Source organism: Pelophylax lessonae (assembly GCF_965119305.1).
Source record: "Pelophylax lessonae genome assembly, chromosome: 2".
NCBI classification, from domain to species: domain Eukaryota; kingdom Metazoa; phylum Chordata; class Amphibia; order Anura; family Ranidae; genus Pelophylax; species Pelophylax lessonae.
In genome coordinates this window covers 582,592,615-582,610,269 of record NC_138769.1, presented here as the reverse complement: position 1 = coordinate 582,610,269, position 17,655 = coordinate 582,592,615, and the positions used below count along the sequence as shown (strand labels likewise).

The 17,655-nt window shown below is 42.7% G+C and overlaps 1 protein-coding gene across 4 annotated transcripts in view; it reads left to right on the top strand.

Moving 5' to 3' along the window:
- Positions 1-17,655, top strand: part of TFCP2 (transcription factor CP2) — a 284,340-nt gene that overhangs the window by 175,620 nt on the left and 91,065 nt on the right. The window contains exons 9-11 of one of the 4 annotated variants that reach the window (XM_082246598.1): positions 2,513-2,561; positions 10,342-10,401; positions 15,780-15,873. In XM_082246598.1, the coding sequence (XP_082102724.1) occupies positions 2,513-2,561; positions 10,342-10,401; positions 15,780-15,873 (203 nt within the window). Of the gene's footprint in view, positions 1-2,512; positions 2,589-10,341; positions 10,402-15,779; positions 15,874-17,655 lie in introns of all 4 variants that reach the window. The other 3 variants (XM_082246597.1, XM_082246600.1, XM_082246599.1) reach the window with 3 other exon arrangements.

Sequence of the window (17,655 nt, the reverse complement as noted above, 5' to 3'; positions counted from 1 at the left end):
GGCGACTGTCGGAGGACGTAAGAGAAAATGGAATTTTTGTAAAATCTTACCGTAAAATTCCTTTCTCTGAGTCCTCCGACAGTCGCCGCCCCTCTTTTGGGGTTTTTGTGTACTCTTACTGCTATGCTACCAAACTGAGTTGGGAATGCTGGTGCAGGGAGGTATTGACTAAGGGGACAGCCCCTAGGGGTGTGTCTATGCTAAAAGCTTTTGGTATTAACAAATCTTGTTGCCTAGCTACTCCTGCGGAGCAAAGGTCAATTCCCATTGGTGAAGACTTGGGAAGGGGCGGCGACTGTCGGAGGACTCAGAGAAAGGAATTTTACGGTAAGATTTTACAAAAATTCAGTTTTTTGTAAGAACTTACCGTAAAATTATTTTCTCTGAGTCCTCTAACAGTCGCCGCCCCTCTGGTTTTTGGATCTGGGGGTTGTTGCCTTCCGGTACTGCTTGCAACAAACTGAGGTAATATCAGATTGGGTTCAGGATAATGGCTGAGTGATGGCCCCCTAGTGGCGTGCCGAGGTATAACTTTTTTTTGTATTAACCTGATCAATTTTCTGCCTAGCCTGCTCCTGCAGAGTGCGCCATTACCCATTTAGTGAAGGCTAATACCATCGGGCGGCGACTATCAGAGGACTCAGAGAAAATAATTTTTACGGTGAGTTCTTACAAAAATTCTATTTTTTGTCTTGCCATAAAATTCTTTTCTCTGAAGTTCATTGACGGACGCAGTACCCGCCCCTCTATTTGGAGTTGGGTTGGTATTGTTTTCTCTGACACTGCTTTGTTACAAAACAGACATCCTATAACAGAGAGATGGGATATACCCCCTGGGACTGCCTATAGACTTAGCTAGAACTTTCTTTCTGCCTGGTGTCCAACTCCTGTAGGGAGCAGTATAACCCTACTGTTATGAAGAACGGAGACTGAGTCCGTCGATGACTTCAGAGAAAAGGATTTTATGGTAAGGCAAAAATCCAATTTTTAGGAAGATTTACCATAGCGCTTGAGAAGCGTACTTTGCGGGTGTGAATCTTTTGGGGTTCACCTCCGCTCCTTTTTTTGGTGACTCAGTTTGGCTTTCCTCCACTCCAACGAGGTGTTGAGCAGTGTCTGGCCTCGGGAACCATCAAGGGCCAGGTTCGGACTTGGCAGTTTTCTTTCAACGTCCTTTGGCTACTCATTCTTTGGTTCGCACCTTTGTTCAGGGGTTTCGCCATTTGGCTCCCCGAGTGTGGGCTCCATTGCCCTCTCAACTTGGTTCTGTCGGTTCTTCAGCAACTGCCGTTGATAAATATTCATGAGATTCCTCTGTTTACATTGTCCCAGAAGGTAGCCTTCATAGTGCCTTTTTTCTTCTGCACGTAGTGTGTCGGAGCTGGCAGCTTTGTCTTGTCGGTCACCTTGGTCGTTCGCGGTGTTAAAGTGGTGCTTCGTCCCTTCCAGTCATTCCTAAGGTCGTCTTTGGTTTCCGTTTAAATGAAGACATTGTGTTGCCTTCCTTGTCCTAAGCCTAAAGACTCTAAAGAGATTGCCTTACATTTTTATGGATGTGGTTCGTGAAATCAGGGTGTACTTGGTGGCAAAAGAGTAATTACGCAAATCATATTCCCTGTTTTGTCCTTAGGGATGAACCCCGTAAGGGGTTGGCCACGTCTGCTGCGTCCCATTTCCAGATGGATCAGGCAGACGAGGTTGCAAGCCTATTCCATTAAGGTTCTGGTTCCTCCTTTCCCTGTTAAGGAGCATTCTACGAGGGCGCTTAGTTCCTCTTGGGCCTTCTGTCATTGGGTGTCAGTGGTGCAAGGCAGCCACCTGGTTGTGTGCGCTTTTACAAACTTTTATGTGGTGGATATGTTGGCATCTGCGGATGCTGCTTTTTTGCCTGCAAGGTTTTGCAGGCCGCTGTTGGAGTGGATTAGTCCTCTTTGAGGGTTTAGTTTTGTCAGTTTCCTGGTTGAGCTCCTTTTTTACCTGCTTGGCTAAGTTTAGCCTTTGGGAAGTATGTTTATTGCTGTGTTCTTTCCACCCCTCATGTTGACATTGCTTTGGGACGTCCCAAGGGTCAAGAAGATATGGAGCTGTGTCTTTCAATGTATGAAAGTGAAAACTGGATGTTTGTCCTACCATAAAATCATTTTCTCTGAATTTCATTGACAGACACAGCATCCACCCCTCTGTTGAGTTGGGTTATGTATTCTTATGACACTGCTTGTTACAAAATGGAAGTCTAATAGCCGGAAGTGAGAGTACACCCCCCTAGGACTGCCCTATAGGCGTAGCCAATTCTATTCCGCCTAATCCTATGGAGAGCAGCATAACCCAAGGGTCCAAAGATATGGAGCTGTGTTCGTCAATGAACATCAGAGAAAAGGCTTTTACTGTAAGACCATCTTTTTTTTTTTTTTTTTTATATAAGCCCTGTCAGACCACTGTGGCACCTAAATTTGCCATCTTGAGATAGTTCTAAACTCATTGCTTAATAACTGTCACTTTTTTTTTTTTATAGTAATGGTTCTCCAAATCATCAGCCAGAGCCCCCAGCACCAATCGTTGATGTAAGTTCCGGAATGACACCCATACAGGTACTTTATAACTGTTCACAAGCCTTAAATGGTATAAACTGCTCTGTTTCTCATTAGCACGTAGCGTGCAGCATTCCCTTTATTAACACAGCCGCAATATACCATTTGTGAGCTGGATGATTGACCATTTACAATATTTTAGAATTCTTTTACTTGTCGACATTTGAGCTCCGGTTACTTACAGTATATAGAAGGTTTAAATGTTGCCGCTTACATAATATGCCCTCTGATGTTTAGCTGTTAATTGAAAGGTTAAATGCGATTCTGTGACAGTAGTTTAGACGTAGGTTGGCAAAAACTTTAACAGAGGGTGACGAATTATTTTGTTGAAAATTTTACACCGTGTATTTCCCTCTTCTTTTACAGTCCTTAAAATGTACCTGTGCAAAGACTATGGACATTAAACTTATGTATAATCCTAACAAGCTGTATAAGAGCTCTAAAACAAACCATCTTCAACCTTTCTAGCTGCTTGTAATTCTTAAAGCTCCTCAAAGTTCACAATGACTCTAAAGATAGATTTCCCAAGTCATCCTCCAGGATGGTCACATGAGAGATAGGCTTCACCTCCTGCAGGAAACACAAGCACATACATGTTTAAAAAGGCCGCCCACCGGCTGCCCCACAGTTCTTGTGCTTCCTGCGTCCTGCAAACACTGGCAAAGAGGAGGACTCGCATCCCCAGTTTGTTGTTTTGATTGTTTGGGGCAGGCGTCCCTGAATACCTCTTTCCTCCCACCTGTGTGATGCAGAACAGGCGGTCTGTTGCAGGTTTCTCTAGGGAAGGAAGAAGGGCATCTGGAGGAAGTGAGCAAACTCCTCTCCACTTTCCCCAGCCATCACCCTGAGGTTTTTTCAAGATCTTGGTGCAACTTGTGGGGCAGGTAAAGAGCCCAGGGGACACTCACCATAGTGTCTCCCGGGAGATCCTGGTTCAGGTCCACTGTTTGCCTGCTCCCCTCTCTCGCACAGACTCGCCCCAACGCACCAAGAGGTACTGGCTGTCTCCCCGTTGCCCCCAGTATGCCAGCCACCTTTCCCCACGTGTACATCAGACCAATAGGGCTGCCGTGGGGGAAGTCAGCTCACCAAGATGGCACAGCAAATTGCGCAGCGGCCATCTTGGTGTGGGGAAGCGCTGCGGCTGAGACACACAGCGGGTGTTAGACATCTTTTCTGTGGACAAAAGTACCAGGGGTGGGCTGCAGTGCTGGGATGGCCCTCTCACCCTTGATACACTGCCTGGCAATATGGCGGCGGTGACTACATTGGCATGGTGGGCCAATTGGCGGAAGACCAAGCCTTAATACTAGAAGCTGTGGAGCCCAGCCCTCTACCGGTAGGGCACAAGGGGGAGGTACAATTTCATAAGGGATATGAATCAACCCTCTCAGCAAATGGCAGCAGACTGCGGATTGGTCCCTTCTCTCTGGGGTGGTGGGGGAGCAGGAGTGACAGGCCGTATATCTCCCATAGAGCCCCTCTTGGGAGATCTCAGTCTCCCTCCCAGACCCCTTCTCATATATGCAGGGGGGATATATATATAGGAAGGCTGTGATTCCTGACAGTACCTTTTTTTTTTTTCCTTGCATCCCAAACCCTAGAAAACTCCGGAGGTGACTGACAAAGCCAAAAAGAACTATTGTCGCACCTGCGGAGGCAAAATCCCTCTGACGGCAACAAACTACTATACCACAGGAGTTTGAGAGAGAGTTAATGAGGAGACACGACCCTTCTCCAAAGATTTCCTTGACTTTAAACGGGTAATGACATCTACTCTAAAATCACTAGTCAGCCATCAAAGAAATTTAAAGGGGAATATCGACCATTTATTTCAGTGATTGCAAACCTTGGTACCCCCCAGATGTTTTGGAACTTCATTTCCCATGATGCTCATGCACTCTGCAGTGTAGTTGAGCACCATGAGAAATGTAGTTACAAAACATCTGGGGTACCAAGGTTCACCATCACTGATCTACTGCAAAATTGCAAGAGCACAAGTCGCCATGAGAAACCTCTAAAATCCTCTGCTATTCCCCCAGACACAAGCAAATTCTTCAGATTCAGATACGGAAGAGGGAGAAGCTTGTGACAGAAAAAAATATCAAAACGCCTCTTTCCTGTAGACGAGATGGAACTACTAAAGGCCATTTATGTCACAGAAGAGATTCAAGAGGCGCTACCCACAGACTCTGTTCAAGATCAGCTGTACAGGGGTCTACAGAAGAACCTTTCCTGTCCATCATTCCATCAAAAACATAATAAAGAGTGGAAAAACAAACTTTTCTTCCTAAAAAAAGATTCCCATTTGAGGATCAGCAAGGTTTTCTGGTTAAATACCCAGAATTGGATCCCTTTCTGGCAAAAGTCTCAAAAGTCTGACTTCTCCTTCGAGGATATGGGCCTCCTAAAAAAAAAAAAAAAAAAAAAAAAAAAAAATGTATAATAAAATTAAAAAAATAAAATGGACAAGAAGATACGAAGCCTATGAAGCACAGGCAGCTGGGTTCCAGCCTGATATTGCCAACACCTTTGTGGCCAGAAATAAATATTTTTGCCTTCTCTTTCGGCCTTAGTGGGAACCCTTTGTTCTAGTCTGCCGATCTAAGATCTTTTCAAGTTCAGGCCCGAAGAGCAGATGGCCATCAAAGGGACTGTTGCATAGCCTGTTTAGATGCATAATCTTCTTCCCTTGTCTTGAGCCAAAGGTCCCTTCTCGCTGAGTTGACATGACCAGTGGTGCATGCAGATATTCTTACAACCTTCGCGGAGGCATCGGCCATGTATGCTACCTCTTCTTCCATCAGAAGCATGGAGTCTAGTGCATCTCTGCCACTGGGATCTTTTCCAGGTGTGTGTGGAGCTGTCCTTGCCAAAAGGATACTTTCATCGGAACCGACTGAAAATGCAGACAATCGAAAAATCGCATACTCAGCACAAGTGGCTGTTAAACAGAAGCAAAGCCTAATTGGAACGTCATCTTTATTGACGCTTTTCTATGTGACACAATGGGAGTGAGACCTTGGATCTGGTATTGAGGGGGGGGGGGCTGGAGTAATGCTTGGACAACCATAGCGAAAAGTTTATTCAACACTACCACCCCAGAGGACGCTTTATAAAGTGCTTATGCAGTGGTACTGGGTTTCGGCGAGGCTTGCTCACGCTTATCTTGGCTGCAGTGTTTTTAGAATTGTAATCAACGTGGGGATGTCCTACATATATGGTGGTCTTGCCCACAATTGATCGGCTTTTGGTCCAGAGTCTTTGGCCTATTTCAGATGTTATTTCATATAACGGTCTGTAAGGATGCCAGACTTCTACATTGCCCTATACCGGGCCTCTTGGCACCCTAGCAGAAATTGGCCACATATCCCTTTTTATCTTTTGCTAAGAGAGCCAATGCCTAGGCCTGGAAGACTCCCATCTGTTGCTTTCCAGGGGGTGAAAACCAGAATGACCGCTCTGATGGTTAATGTGCAGATGTCCAGGATACTGAAGCATTCGCATGCAAAATTTTTGAAAATCTGGGAACCGTGGATAAATGACTCCTTCCCATCCCTGCCCCTGACTAGTTATGGTCGGCTTTAAACCTTGTTTGTACAGGTCCCGTGTCTGTGGTACCCTCTTCTCTTCTGTTTTTGTTTTCTTTCTCTTCTTTTTCCTCTACTTTGTTTCCTTCCTCTTCTCTTCCTTCCTGATATGAAGGCTAACAATGTAGATTGCTGTACTCCAGGGTACAGCGTAATATAGTCTAGATTTGCCTCATTTATAACCTGGTCCTCTATGGTCCTGGTAACTGTTGATTATGTTACTTATTACCTGTCAATAAAAATATTGAAACAGAAACTGAAGCAAAGGAAAAACGAATGTCCTGTTCCCTAGCGCCTCAGCTGCAAACAAATCCAAATGACGCCAACTGGGAAGTGGAAGGAAATATACAACATTTCTTTCCACGGCAGGAATTCTGGACCAACCAGTTGATACTACAGATCATCAATCGAGGATACAAGATGGAACTTGCTACAAGACCACCAAACAAACTCAACCATTTCACTTTCGGTATTACCTCAACAAAGAGAGGCCATAAAGGAAGCAATTGCGAAGCTACTAAAAGAAAATGTAATAAAGGAAATACATCCTTTGCAACAAACGTATTTCTAAGGACAAAGCCTTCGGCAAAACCGTTATATTACAAACCTGAAAATCCTAAATAAGGCAGTTTTGTACAGAAAATTCAAGATGGAAACCATATTCTCAATAAGATCTCTACTCCTGGAGTCAGCCTTCTTGGGGACCCTGGAGCTAAAGGATGCATATCACCGAGTTCCAATTCATCCTAACCACCAGAAATAGTTAAGATTTGCCATCCGGAAGGACAATACAATTAGACACTTTCAGTATCTGGCTCTCCCCTTCAGTATAGCATCAGGACCGTGCATATTTAATAAAATTAGGCCGGAAATCATGCAAGAGCTCAGGCTGAATGGGGTTCAGATTATCCCGCATCTAGACAATTTCCTGATTTACGGTCAAATGAGGGAGAAAGTACTAATATGCTTACAAATATCAGAGACATTCCTCACATCTCTAGGATGGAAACTGTTTGGAGAAATCCAACAGCATCCTCTCTCAGATTACATTTTTTTTCGATTTACATTATTGGCACGACTATCCAGAAAGTCATCCTGCCGAAAGACAAGATAAGCAAACTGATCAACACCACAGACCAGATAATAACTTTGTCACAGGTGACGAAAATGAACATCATGTCCCTTCTGGATCTCATGTCAGCATCTATACAAGGGGTGCAGTAGGCCCAATTGCACATGAGGGCACTTCAGTTCTGCCTATTAAAAAACTGGGATGGTTGAAAAGAGCACTGGAGGAGGAGATGCCTCTTTTCCAGATCATCAAGAAGTCCTTGGGGTTGTGGTTGTGGAAGGACACACTGTCAGAAGGCAGACAGGCAGACTCTGGTTTCTGCCCACTCAGACCCGCATAATCACGGATTCAAGTGCTACAGGATGGGGGCCCACATAGACCAGCATGTCAGGCAAGGGGTCTGGGAAGCAGACTTGTCAGAGGCTTCTTCCAATCTAAAAGAACTGACCGTGGTGCATAGGGCGCTGGCAGCCTTCAAGGACCTCCCGGTAGGGAGGCATGTCCTCATATTATCGGACAATGCCACTATGGTTGGCCTGGAGGGCAGCTCCTGCTCTATTTTGGGCAGAGACCTACAGTGGATATAAAGTCTTCACACCTGTTAAAATGTCTGGTTTCTGTGATGTAAAAAATGAGACAAAGATAACTAATTTCAGAACTTTTTCCATCTTTTAATGTGACCTATAAAATGTAGAACTCCATTGAAAAACAAACTGAAATATTTTATGGGGGGGAGAGTCAAAATAAAAAAAAAGCACACCCTTATAACTGGGGATGTAGCTGTTTTCAGAATTAAGCAATCGCATTTAAACTCATGTTTCAATGAGCTTCCAAAGCATCAGAGGGATCTTATTGTTAAAAGGTATCAGTCAGGAGAAGGGTACAAAAGAATTTCCAAGGCATTAGCTATACCATGGAACACAGTGAAGACAGTCGTCAAGTGGAGAAAATATGGCACAACAAAGACATTGCCAAGAACTGGACATCCCTCTAAAATTGATGAAAAGAAGAGAAGAAAACTGGTCAGGGAGGCTGCCAAGAGGCCTGCAGGAATATCTGGCAAGTACTGGCTGTGTGGTACATGTGACTACAATCTCCTGTATTCTTATGTCTGAGCTTTGGGGTAGAGTGGCAGGACAGAAGCTTTTTCTTGCAAAGAAAAACATCCAAGCCCGGCTAATTTTGCAAAAACGCATCTGAAGTCTCCCAAAAACATTTGAGAAAATGTGTCTTCTGGTCCAAAAAAAAAAAAAGTTGAACTTTTTGGCCATAATTCCAAAAGACATGTTTGGCGCAAAAACACTACACATCCCCGCAAGAACACCATACCCACAGTGAAGCGTGGTGGCAGCATATCATGCTTTGGGGCTGTTTTTCTTTAGCTGGAACGGGCTTTAGCCAAGGTAGAGGAAATTATGAACAATTCAAAATACCAGTGAATATTGGCACAAAACCTCCAGGCTTCTGCTAGAAAGCTGAACATGAATAGGAACTTCATCTTTCAGCATAATGACCCCAAGCAGAGTTGGATTAATTTCCTATGGCAAAGAACAAGAAGGCAAGGATGTGAAAAGAGGAAAATCTTTAGGGGTAGTCTCCCTGTGGTTCCCATTCCCATGGCAGTTTGACCTAGCTTATGCCTTCTCTCCTGTTCAGCCTTTCCCCAGAATAATCAGAAAAAGCCAAACAGAAAAAACAAGGGTGATTTTGCTAGCACCCTACTGGATGAAAATGGGCCTGGTTTGAGGCATTAAAAATGTCAAAGGAACCTCCCTGGATCCTTCCAAAACAGAACGACCTGCTGGTACAATCAGAATTTCACCTGCAACTTCAGACATTGAAAAAGTCAACATGGATCATGAGTGACGCATTTTACTAGGGAAGGGCCTCTCTATAAAAGTGTTTGATATGCTCCTGAAAAGCAAAAAAACGGGTTTTGTAGGAAAATTTAGAAAAAATGTACATCAATGTCTCCCAACAACAGGAACCTCCAAAACTTGGGTACTATACTGGACTTCCTCCTGAAAGTGCAGAAGCAGGACTAGCTATAAGTACCCTCAAGGTACATATCGCCGCCTTATCGGTTTTTCTAGACCCACCGCTTAATAAAAACCCTTGACTCTTGAAATCCATCACTGGAAGTCGCCCCTACAAGAACATCAGGGTGGACTCCTGGGACCTCTTCATAGTAGTTAAGGCTCTAACTCAGGAGACCTTTGCACCACTGTCTGTTCTTAAAATTCCTAACGCTTAAGGTATCTTTCTTAGTAGCTATCTTTTCGGCCAGGCGTGTGAGCGAACTACGAGCTTTATCCATTAATGAGCCTTGCTTCACAGTCTTTCCTGATAGGCTTGCGCTAAAGACTGTTCGTTCCCAAAGTCTCTGACGTTTCACAGGGCACAGGAAGTCCTTTTTCCATCATTTTGCCAAAACCCTACTAACCGAGGAGAGGAAGCTTTTGCTGCGCTAGACGTCAGAAAATGCATCCTTTACTACTTGGATGCCCCCAAACCCTTCAGGAAAGCACCTAGCCTCTTTGTACTTTTTGGGGGCACTCATAAGGGGAAGCCGGCATCCAAAAACTCGATAGTCAGGTGGATTAGGATGACAATAGAGACCGCTTGCGCAGCTGAAAATTATAGTTGTCCATCACACCTGAAAGCTCATTCCACACGCTCATTCGCTACTTCCTGGGCTGAGAGGGCTGGTACTTCTATTGAACAAATCTGCAAAGCAGTCATTTGGTCCAAAGACTCCACTTTTGTAAGGCACTACAGGATAGATCTGATCTCCGCCCAAGATCTGACCTTTGGCTTGAAAGGTCCTTCAAGCGGTAGTATCTTCCAAGGTATGCATCATTAGGGTCTCATGTGACCGTCCTGGAGGATGACTTGGGAAAGTCTGAGTTATTACCTGATAACTCCCTTTCCAAGAATCCTCCAGGATGGTGGATTCCGGTTCTTATTTGTTAAGTATGTTAGGTCACATATATCAGTATGCTAGCATTTGCTGTCCCGGTAATCTTTGTATAACTGAGGGGCAGCCGGTGGGCTGCCTTTTTAAATATGTATGTGCTTGTGTTTCCTGCAGGAGGTGGAACCTATCTCTCATGTGACCGTCCTGGAGGATTCCTGGAAAGGGAGTTATCAGGTAATAACTCTGACTTTCAGTGGTTTTGTAACAGCCTAGAAATACCTGCTGTGTTTACGTTAGAGGGCTATCAGCCTGCCAAGATTCTGTTGTAATAGAAAGTAATAAGAGAAAATAGGATTTCAGTGCCTCTGCTGTGAGCTTTGAAGACCATTTTTTCCTTAGTAGCTATTGTGGAGAATTAGAGCTTATTTACATCTGATGCGGTTGGGTGCATTCTTGAACACATGCTGAACATATGTACAGTGCTGTGAAAAAGTATTTGGCCCCTTCTGATTTTTTATTTGCATATTTGTCACACTTTAAATGATTCAAATCATCAAACGCATTTTAAAATATACAAAGAAGTAAATACAAAGCTTTTTTCCCCCATTAATAAATGAAATCATCATTTAAAAACTGTATTTTAGACTTACTCTACTCTGGTTATTTTTTAGTAATCAAATTTGTTTGATCTGAATCATTTGTGTGACAAATATGCAAAAAAAAAAAAAAAGAAATCCGGAAGGGGAAACCTTTTCGAATAACCCTAGTTCACACCATTGTGTTCAGTTCCAGTGCTTTAAAAAAAAAAAAAATACAGCGGCATGCATTTTTTTCACACAAACCTAAAATGTGTACACACATCAGACCACAAATGCAAGGGACAAAATATTTGCATGCGAAATATAGATGTGTAGTGAAGGTTAAAAATATTGTTTAAAACCAGCGCGCATGTGGGAATTGCTTTTTTGGCTTGTTCTGAATATATATAAATACTTTACTGTACATAGTCTGGGGCAGGCTTACTTTACAGAGAAGGGCTATCTCACACTAGTGGTTTTGTAGCTGCTACAGAATCTCCTAAGTGTTTTTGTTCATAGGTAGAAAGGACTTTCGGTCAGTGGAATAGCTATGTCATCCCAGTTCATGTGTTTTGCAGCTCAGTCAATTGTTCTTTATACCTGCTGAGACACTTGCTGTAGCAGACTGTAAATCAACATATGAATCAATTGAACAGTTGTGTTTAAAATAATAGCAGTCCAACTACTAACTAGATCAATAACTGTTTTTGGTATAGATTATATTTCTACATGGCAAATGATTTTACTAGTAGGGTGTAGTAGAGTAATAAAAAAACAACAAATGCCAAGGAATTGTGAAATGTAGTGCAATTGTCCTGGGCTCGAATACCTGTTCACAGGTGCCAAAAGTTAATCAACTCCATGCTACACAGATGTAAAGCAGTTCTCAGAAACCGTGGTTATACAACTACAGATACATCCCATAAAATTAAAAAATCAGTTAAATTATTTCAGTAATTCAATCCAAAATTCAATTTAAAAAGTGAAACTCATTTATTTTATAAATAGTCGAATATTATATAAGACCAATTAAAAAAAAAAAAAATGTAATGCAGAAGTGTTGGCTTACTGAAAAGTGTGTCCATGTACAGTATAGTATGCACTCCATACTTGGTCGGGGCTTTTATGCTGAATTACTGCATCAATGGGGTGTGGCATAGAGGCTATCAGCCTGTGGCACTGCTGAGGTGTTATGGAAGCCCAGGTTTCTTTGATAGCGGCCTTCAGCTCGTCTGCCTTGTTGGTTCTGGTGTCTCTCATCTTCCTCTTGACAATAGCCCCCAGATTCTCTATGGGGTTTAGGTCAGGTGAGTTTGCTGCCCAGTCAAGCACAGTAAAACCATGATTTTTAAAAAAGGTATTGGTTTTGGCAGTGGGCAGGTGTCAAGTCCTGCTGGAAAATGCAGTCAGCATCTCCATGAAGCTGGTCAGCAGAGGGAAGCATGAAGTGCTCTGGTAAAGGGCTGCCCTGGCTTTGGACTTGATAAAACGCAATGGACCAACACCAGCAGATGACATGTCTTCCCAAATCATCATGGACTATGGAAAATTTTGCATTTCATTTGGAAATCAAGGTCCCAGAGTCTGGAGGGAGAGTGGAGAGGCACAGTATCCAAGTTTCATGAGGTCCAGTGTGATGTTTCCAGTCGGTGATGATTTGGGGAGCCATGTTATCTGCTGGTGTTGGTCCACTGTGTTTTAATCAGTCCAAAGTCAGCGCAGCCCTCTACCAGGAAATTCTAGAGAACTTAATGCTTCCCGGTGCTCATTTCATTTTCCAGCGAGGCTTGGCACCTGCCCACTGCCAAAAGTACCAATACCTGGTTTATTAATCATGGTATCACTGTGCTTGATTGGCCACCAAATTCGCCTGACCTAAACCCCATAGAGAATCTGTGGAGTATTGTCAAGAGGAAGATGAGACACCAGACTCAACAACTCGGATGAGCTGAAGGTCATAATCAAAGCAACCTTGGCTTCCATAACACCTCGGCAGTGCCACAGGCTGATCGCCTCCATGCCACCCCGTGTTGATGCAGTAATTTATGCAAAAGGAGCCCTGACCAAGTATTGAGTGCATACTTACTGTACATTGACAAACTTTTCAATAAACCAACATTTGTTTTAAAAAATCCTTTCTGTAAATAACAAATTTGAAACACTTTTTTTTTATGTTTTGATTTGGAATAGACTGTACAGTGTTCCCAATGCATTTGCATGTATGAAAATAAAAGCTATTATAGGAAATTTGAGCTGTTCTCACTTTTTTTAATACACTGCTATTATTTTTAACACAACTGTAGCTAAGGCAAGCTTCAGTTTTGATTGACATGACCCTTGTATTGAATTTTTAGATTTCCTGCACTTTTTTGCTCAGAGATAATATTTCTATACGTTCATTTGAGAAGTTCTCCAAGTGATCACACAAGCTTTAGGCATTTATGTGAGTATCAGGTAGCAGGATTAGATATATGATCTGTTTGGTGTGATGCAGTAGAAGTTATGCCTTCACATCCATGGTGATCCAATCTTTCATGAAGTTGTCCTTTATGACTTTAACAAAACTAAAACTAGTGGAAAGGTTGCAGTAAAATATACAATGTAAAGATAGGTTTAAGCACACATCCATCCTTTCAATAAACTCAGGTGGGTGGCAGATTTTCCCTGATAGCAGTATCAGTTTTTGTGCCCCATTACAGTGCATGTTTGAGATTCCTGTGCATTAAAACTGAACTCCATTGAATTCAGCTTCTTTGTAAAAAGTGAAGGCATCCTATGAGTTAAGTCTAATGAAGTGCACAAGGTACATCTTGACAGGTTTTTACTCTTCTGTAAGACCGCTTTCACTGTAGCCCAATGCTGAACCTTTTGGTCCTAGCATTTTCAGCAGTAGAATCACTGCTGCTATGCCCAGGCACAGAAGACTTTGTGTTATGTGAACACATTCACAAAATACAATTGCTTATGTAAAATGGGCATAGCTGTTGTGTGCTTCTCTCCTCTCAAACCCCAGTGTATCCTGAGCAGAGCTAAAAACTTGTGAGATGCAAATCGAGATAAGTCCAGGAGGTCTCATTCACCTAGTTGGGCTTAACTAATACTGTGCCTGCACTTTCTACAAAGTTAAGCTGAATTCCAGGAATTTGACCAAAGTAAAAAGACAAACATTTCATTTTAATACAGGGTTATAACCCCTGTCATGTTTTTTTTCCCCAATTAAATGATTTACTTTCAACTATGTTAAACATGACATAGGGGGATCTCCTTAATGGGGGCACAAACGGCAGTAAAAAAAAAAAAAGACAAGTGCTCCAATTCATCTCCACTCTTATCAAAAACAACAAAAAAAAAGTTTTGCCTTTTTTATAATACAATTTAAGTATAACCTAAATCTTTAAAGTATTATTAAATCTAGATACAGCTAAACCTAATCTTGTGGTAGCCTGTGGTAGTATTTCAAGTAAAATAAAAAATATCTTATGGTTGTTTCAAAATAATGACCATTTTAGGTTTGAAAGTTGCCCCTTTGATGTTGCATTCCTTGTCAGTTGAACATATGCACATTGGTGCAACAGATAATCTTTATCGTTGCTGTACAGACTTTTTACCATGTTGGATTCCTTTTTACTGGTAATTTTGTATCTAGAATTGCCAGATACTTACTATATATATCATGTGTTTTACATTTCAAGGCAGAGGACCAGTTTTAGTGAACCAAAGTGTTTGGTTTTTTTCTTTTTTGTTTTTTTTTTTTTTGCGTCCCTATTTAAATTATTTTTATTTATCCCCAAACATTTGGGTTTAAAGGACCACTTTTGCCTTTTGATGAAGTTGTCCTTGAATTCTCCCCACCCCCTTGACTGCAGCCCACTTGGTAAGAAACAAATTACCTTCAGCACTGATGCAGCGATGTTTGCTTTACACCCATACCCACTGCCATACAGCCTTGACAAGGAAAACCTCTGGCAGGTGTCCTCTTCTACACATGCTCACCTGAATTCCATTCATTCCAGTGAGATGGCTGTGCTCAGGGGGCTGTCATTATGACCGCTGTGCCATGGGTATTTATGGGATGGCAGCTCACAAGCACAGTATAAAGTTCAGTTGGTGAAGGCTCTGCAATGTGAGGCAGGGCTCTAAAGTGAATATTGCTGGAGCTGAAGGCAAGTATGCTGTCTGGGGGGTTGATATGAATTAAAAGAAACATTACTAAAAATGCCTAAAGTAGCTGTGTTTTTATCCACCACTGGTTCCCACCTGCAGTTTTTCCTGTAACACATAGTACATGCATCTGGTTTTCAATATGTTAAAAATAGCATTGTTTAAGTTACAATATTTATTGCATTTTAAAGTAGGGTCTGGCACTAACAACAGACATTTTTTGACTGGGATTTGTCAAAGAAGGCCCATCTTATGCTTTTCTGGCAGTCCATATTTTTTTACTAATTTAATTTAGCTCAAAAAGGAATGCCTACACACAACTAAAAATAAGGTACCAATACAGCCACCCTGGATGCAGGCTGCATGCCAGTAGCGCTTACTGACTTTGTAACAATAATGAACTGGGTATTTTTAACATAAAATAATAGTACCAAGTATGTTTTTGCTGCCTGTTTTGTGAGTTTTTTTTTTCATGTTACATAGAGGTGCATTTTAATTGTATCTAAATGTCAGTCATAATACTCTACCCCAGTAGTAAACGTAAATTGCTTTAACAATATGAATCACACATTGTATGTTTATGCAATGTATAACAATCACATACTATTGTCTTATGTGGAGTTGACAGTTCCTTTTTTAAAAAAAAAAAAAAAAAGTTTAGAGCTTGCACTGTGTTGGGACATGAAGAATTGGTTTGCTTACCCTTGTTTTAGGAATCATGCCACACAGACAGTCTGTGAGTACACACGCACTCCCTATGTGAGTGCATACAGTCTTCTAGAAGAGGAAATGCCCTTCTCATGAGACACTGGTTTGTTACCTAATGTACAGAATGGAGTTTTGTGGAGCTCTCTTTATGCATTTCTCTTGTAGAACCTCTTGCCTACATCAACCCCTCAGGAGGCACAACAGTGGCTACATAGAAATAGATTTGCTGCATTCTCGCGGCTATTCTCAAATTTCTCAGGTAACTCCGTAGAAGGAAAAGTTTTAATACAATGCTATTTCACATTCCCTCCACCTGCAACCTACCTTCTCTTCCCTCCTTAGAACCAAACACAGTGGTATACTTCTCTCCCACTTGAGTGATAAATGCTGAGCATAAAAGGAAGTGTGTGATGTTTTTTTTTTCCTTTTTTCTTCTCCATGTAGTAACTGTAATAGTTTTTTTTAACATAATGCAGTTAGATACGTTTCATTTTTTTTTTCTGCGGATTCCTTAGTATTGGGAAAGGGGAACAGTAGAAAAGTTAATAAAGGATATGTTCACCTTTTTATTAACATGTTGTATCCATATTCAGGTTGTAACATGTTATGTCACAGATGCACCAGCCTTCACAACGCACCTCCATCCCCCGTTTTGACAGCAAGCAGGGGATCTTCTTTCTGCCCAGCTGACCACGTCTTTAATTCAGAATTCTGTGAATAACTGAATTTTTGTAAAATCTTACCGTAGAATTCCTTTCTCTGAGTCCTCTTGACAGTCGCCACCCACTCATACAGTCTTCACCAATGGGTATTGACCTCTTATCCATAGGAGCAAGCTAGGCATAAGACTTGTTAAAAACAAAGTAATTTACATAGACTCACCTATGGGGGCTGTCCTACTGGTCCAATACCCCCCTGCTATCAGCCATCCCAACTCAGTTTGGTAGCAAGCAGCTAAAGTCCAAAGAACCCCAAATAGAGGGGCGGGGGCGGCGACTGTCAGAGGACTCAGAGAAAGGGATTTTACAAAAATTCAGTTTTCTCTTACGTCCTCTGACAGTCGCCGCCCACTCATACAGTCTTCACCAATGGGATGTCCCAAAGCAGTGTAGACATGAGGGGTGGGAAACGCAACCGTCAGAAAGGCAACGCAGCACCCACCGCAGAGAAAGGAACCTTATGTGAGCAGAAAGGTATCCTCTGGGCAACAGAAAAGCTCAACTGGAGCAACAACCCAGGAAAGCAAATAAACAAAGGGGAAAACAACCCCAACAGCCAGGGCCCTGCAAAACTAGGGTCCCCTTAAGGTACTGCCGCACACAGAACTTTGTGGCCAAAGGAGGCATCCGCCGATGCCAGAACATCAAGTTTGTAGAATTTTGAAAAGGTGTGCACAGACGACCAAGTCGCAGCCTTGCACACCTGGATCACCGAAGCCTGATGCCAGAAGGCCCAGGATGCACTCACCGCTCTGGTAGAGTGCGCCTTCACAGGGAAGGGCGGTAACCGTTCCTTAATCGAATAGGCCTGCACAATCGTCTGCCTGATCCATTTTCAAATGGTCGCCGCAGACGCAGCCATACCCTTCCGAGGTCCCTCAGGAAGGACAAAAAGAGAATCCGACTTCCGAAAGGATTCAGTGGACGACAGGTAAACCCTGATCACCTGGACAACATCCAAGGAATGTAAGGCAAACTCCTTAGGATGTTTAGGATTCGCACAAAGCGAAGGCAAAACAATGTCCTCATTAAGGTGAAAATCAGAAACCACCTTTGGAAGGAAGGACTGGTTGGGTCGCAGGACCACCTTATCCCTATGAACCACCAGGTAAGGGGAGCGGCAAGATAAGGCCGCCAACTTCGACACTCTGCGTGCAGAAGTGATGGCTACCAGAAAAACAACCTTTCGACAGCAGAGGCAAAGAAATCTCCCGGATGTTTTCAAAGGGAGAACGTTGCAAAATGGACAGAACCAAGTTCAAGTCCCAAGGAGGTAGGGGCGCCCTCTGAGGAGGGGCCAAGTGACGCACACCTTGAATAAA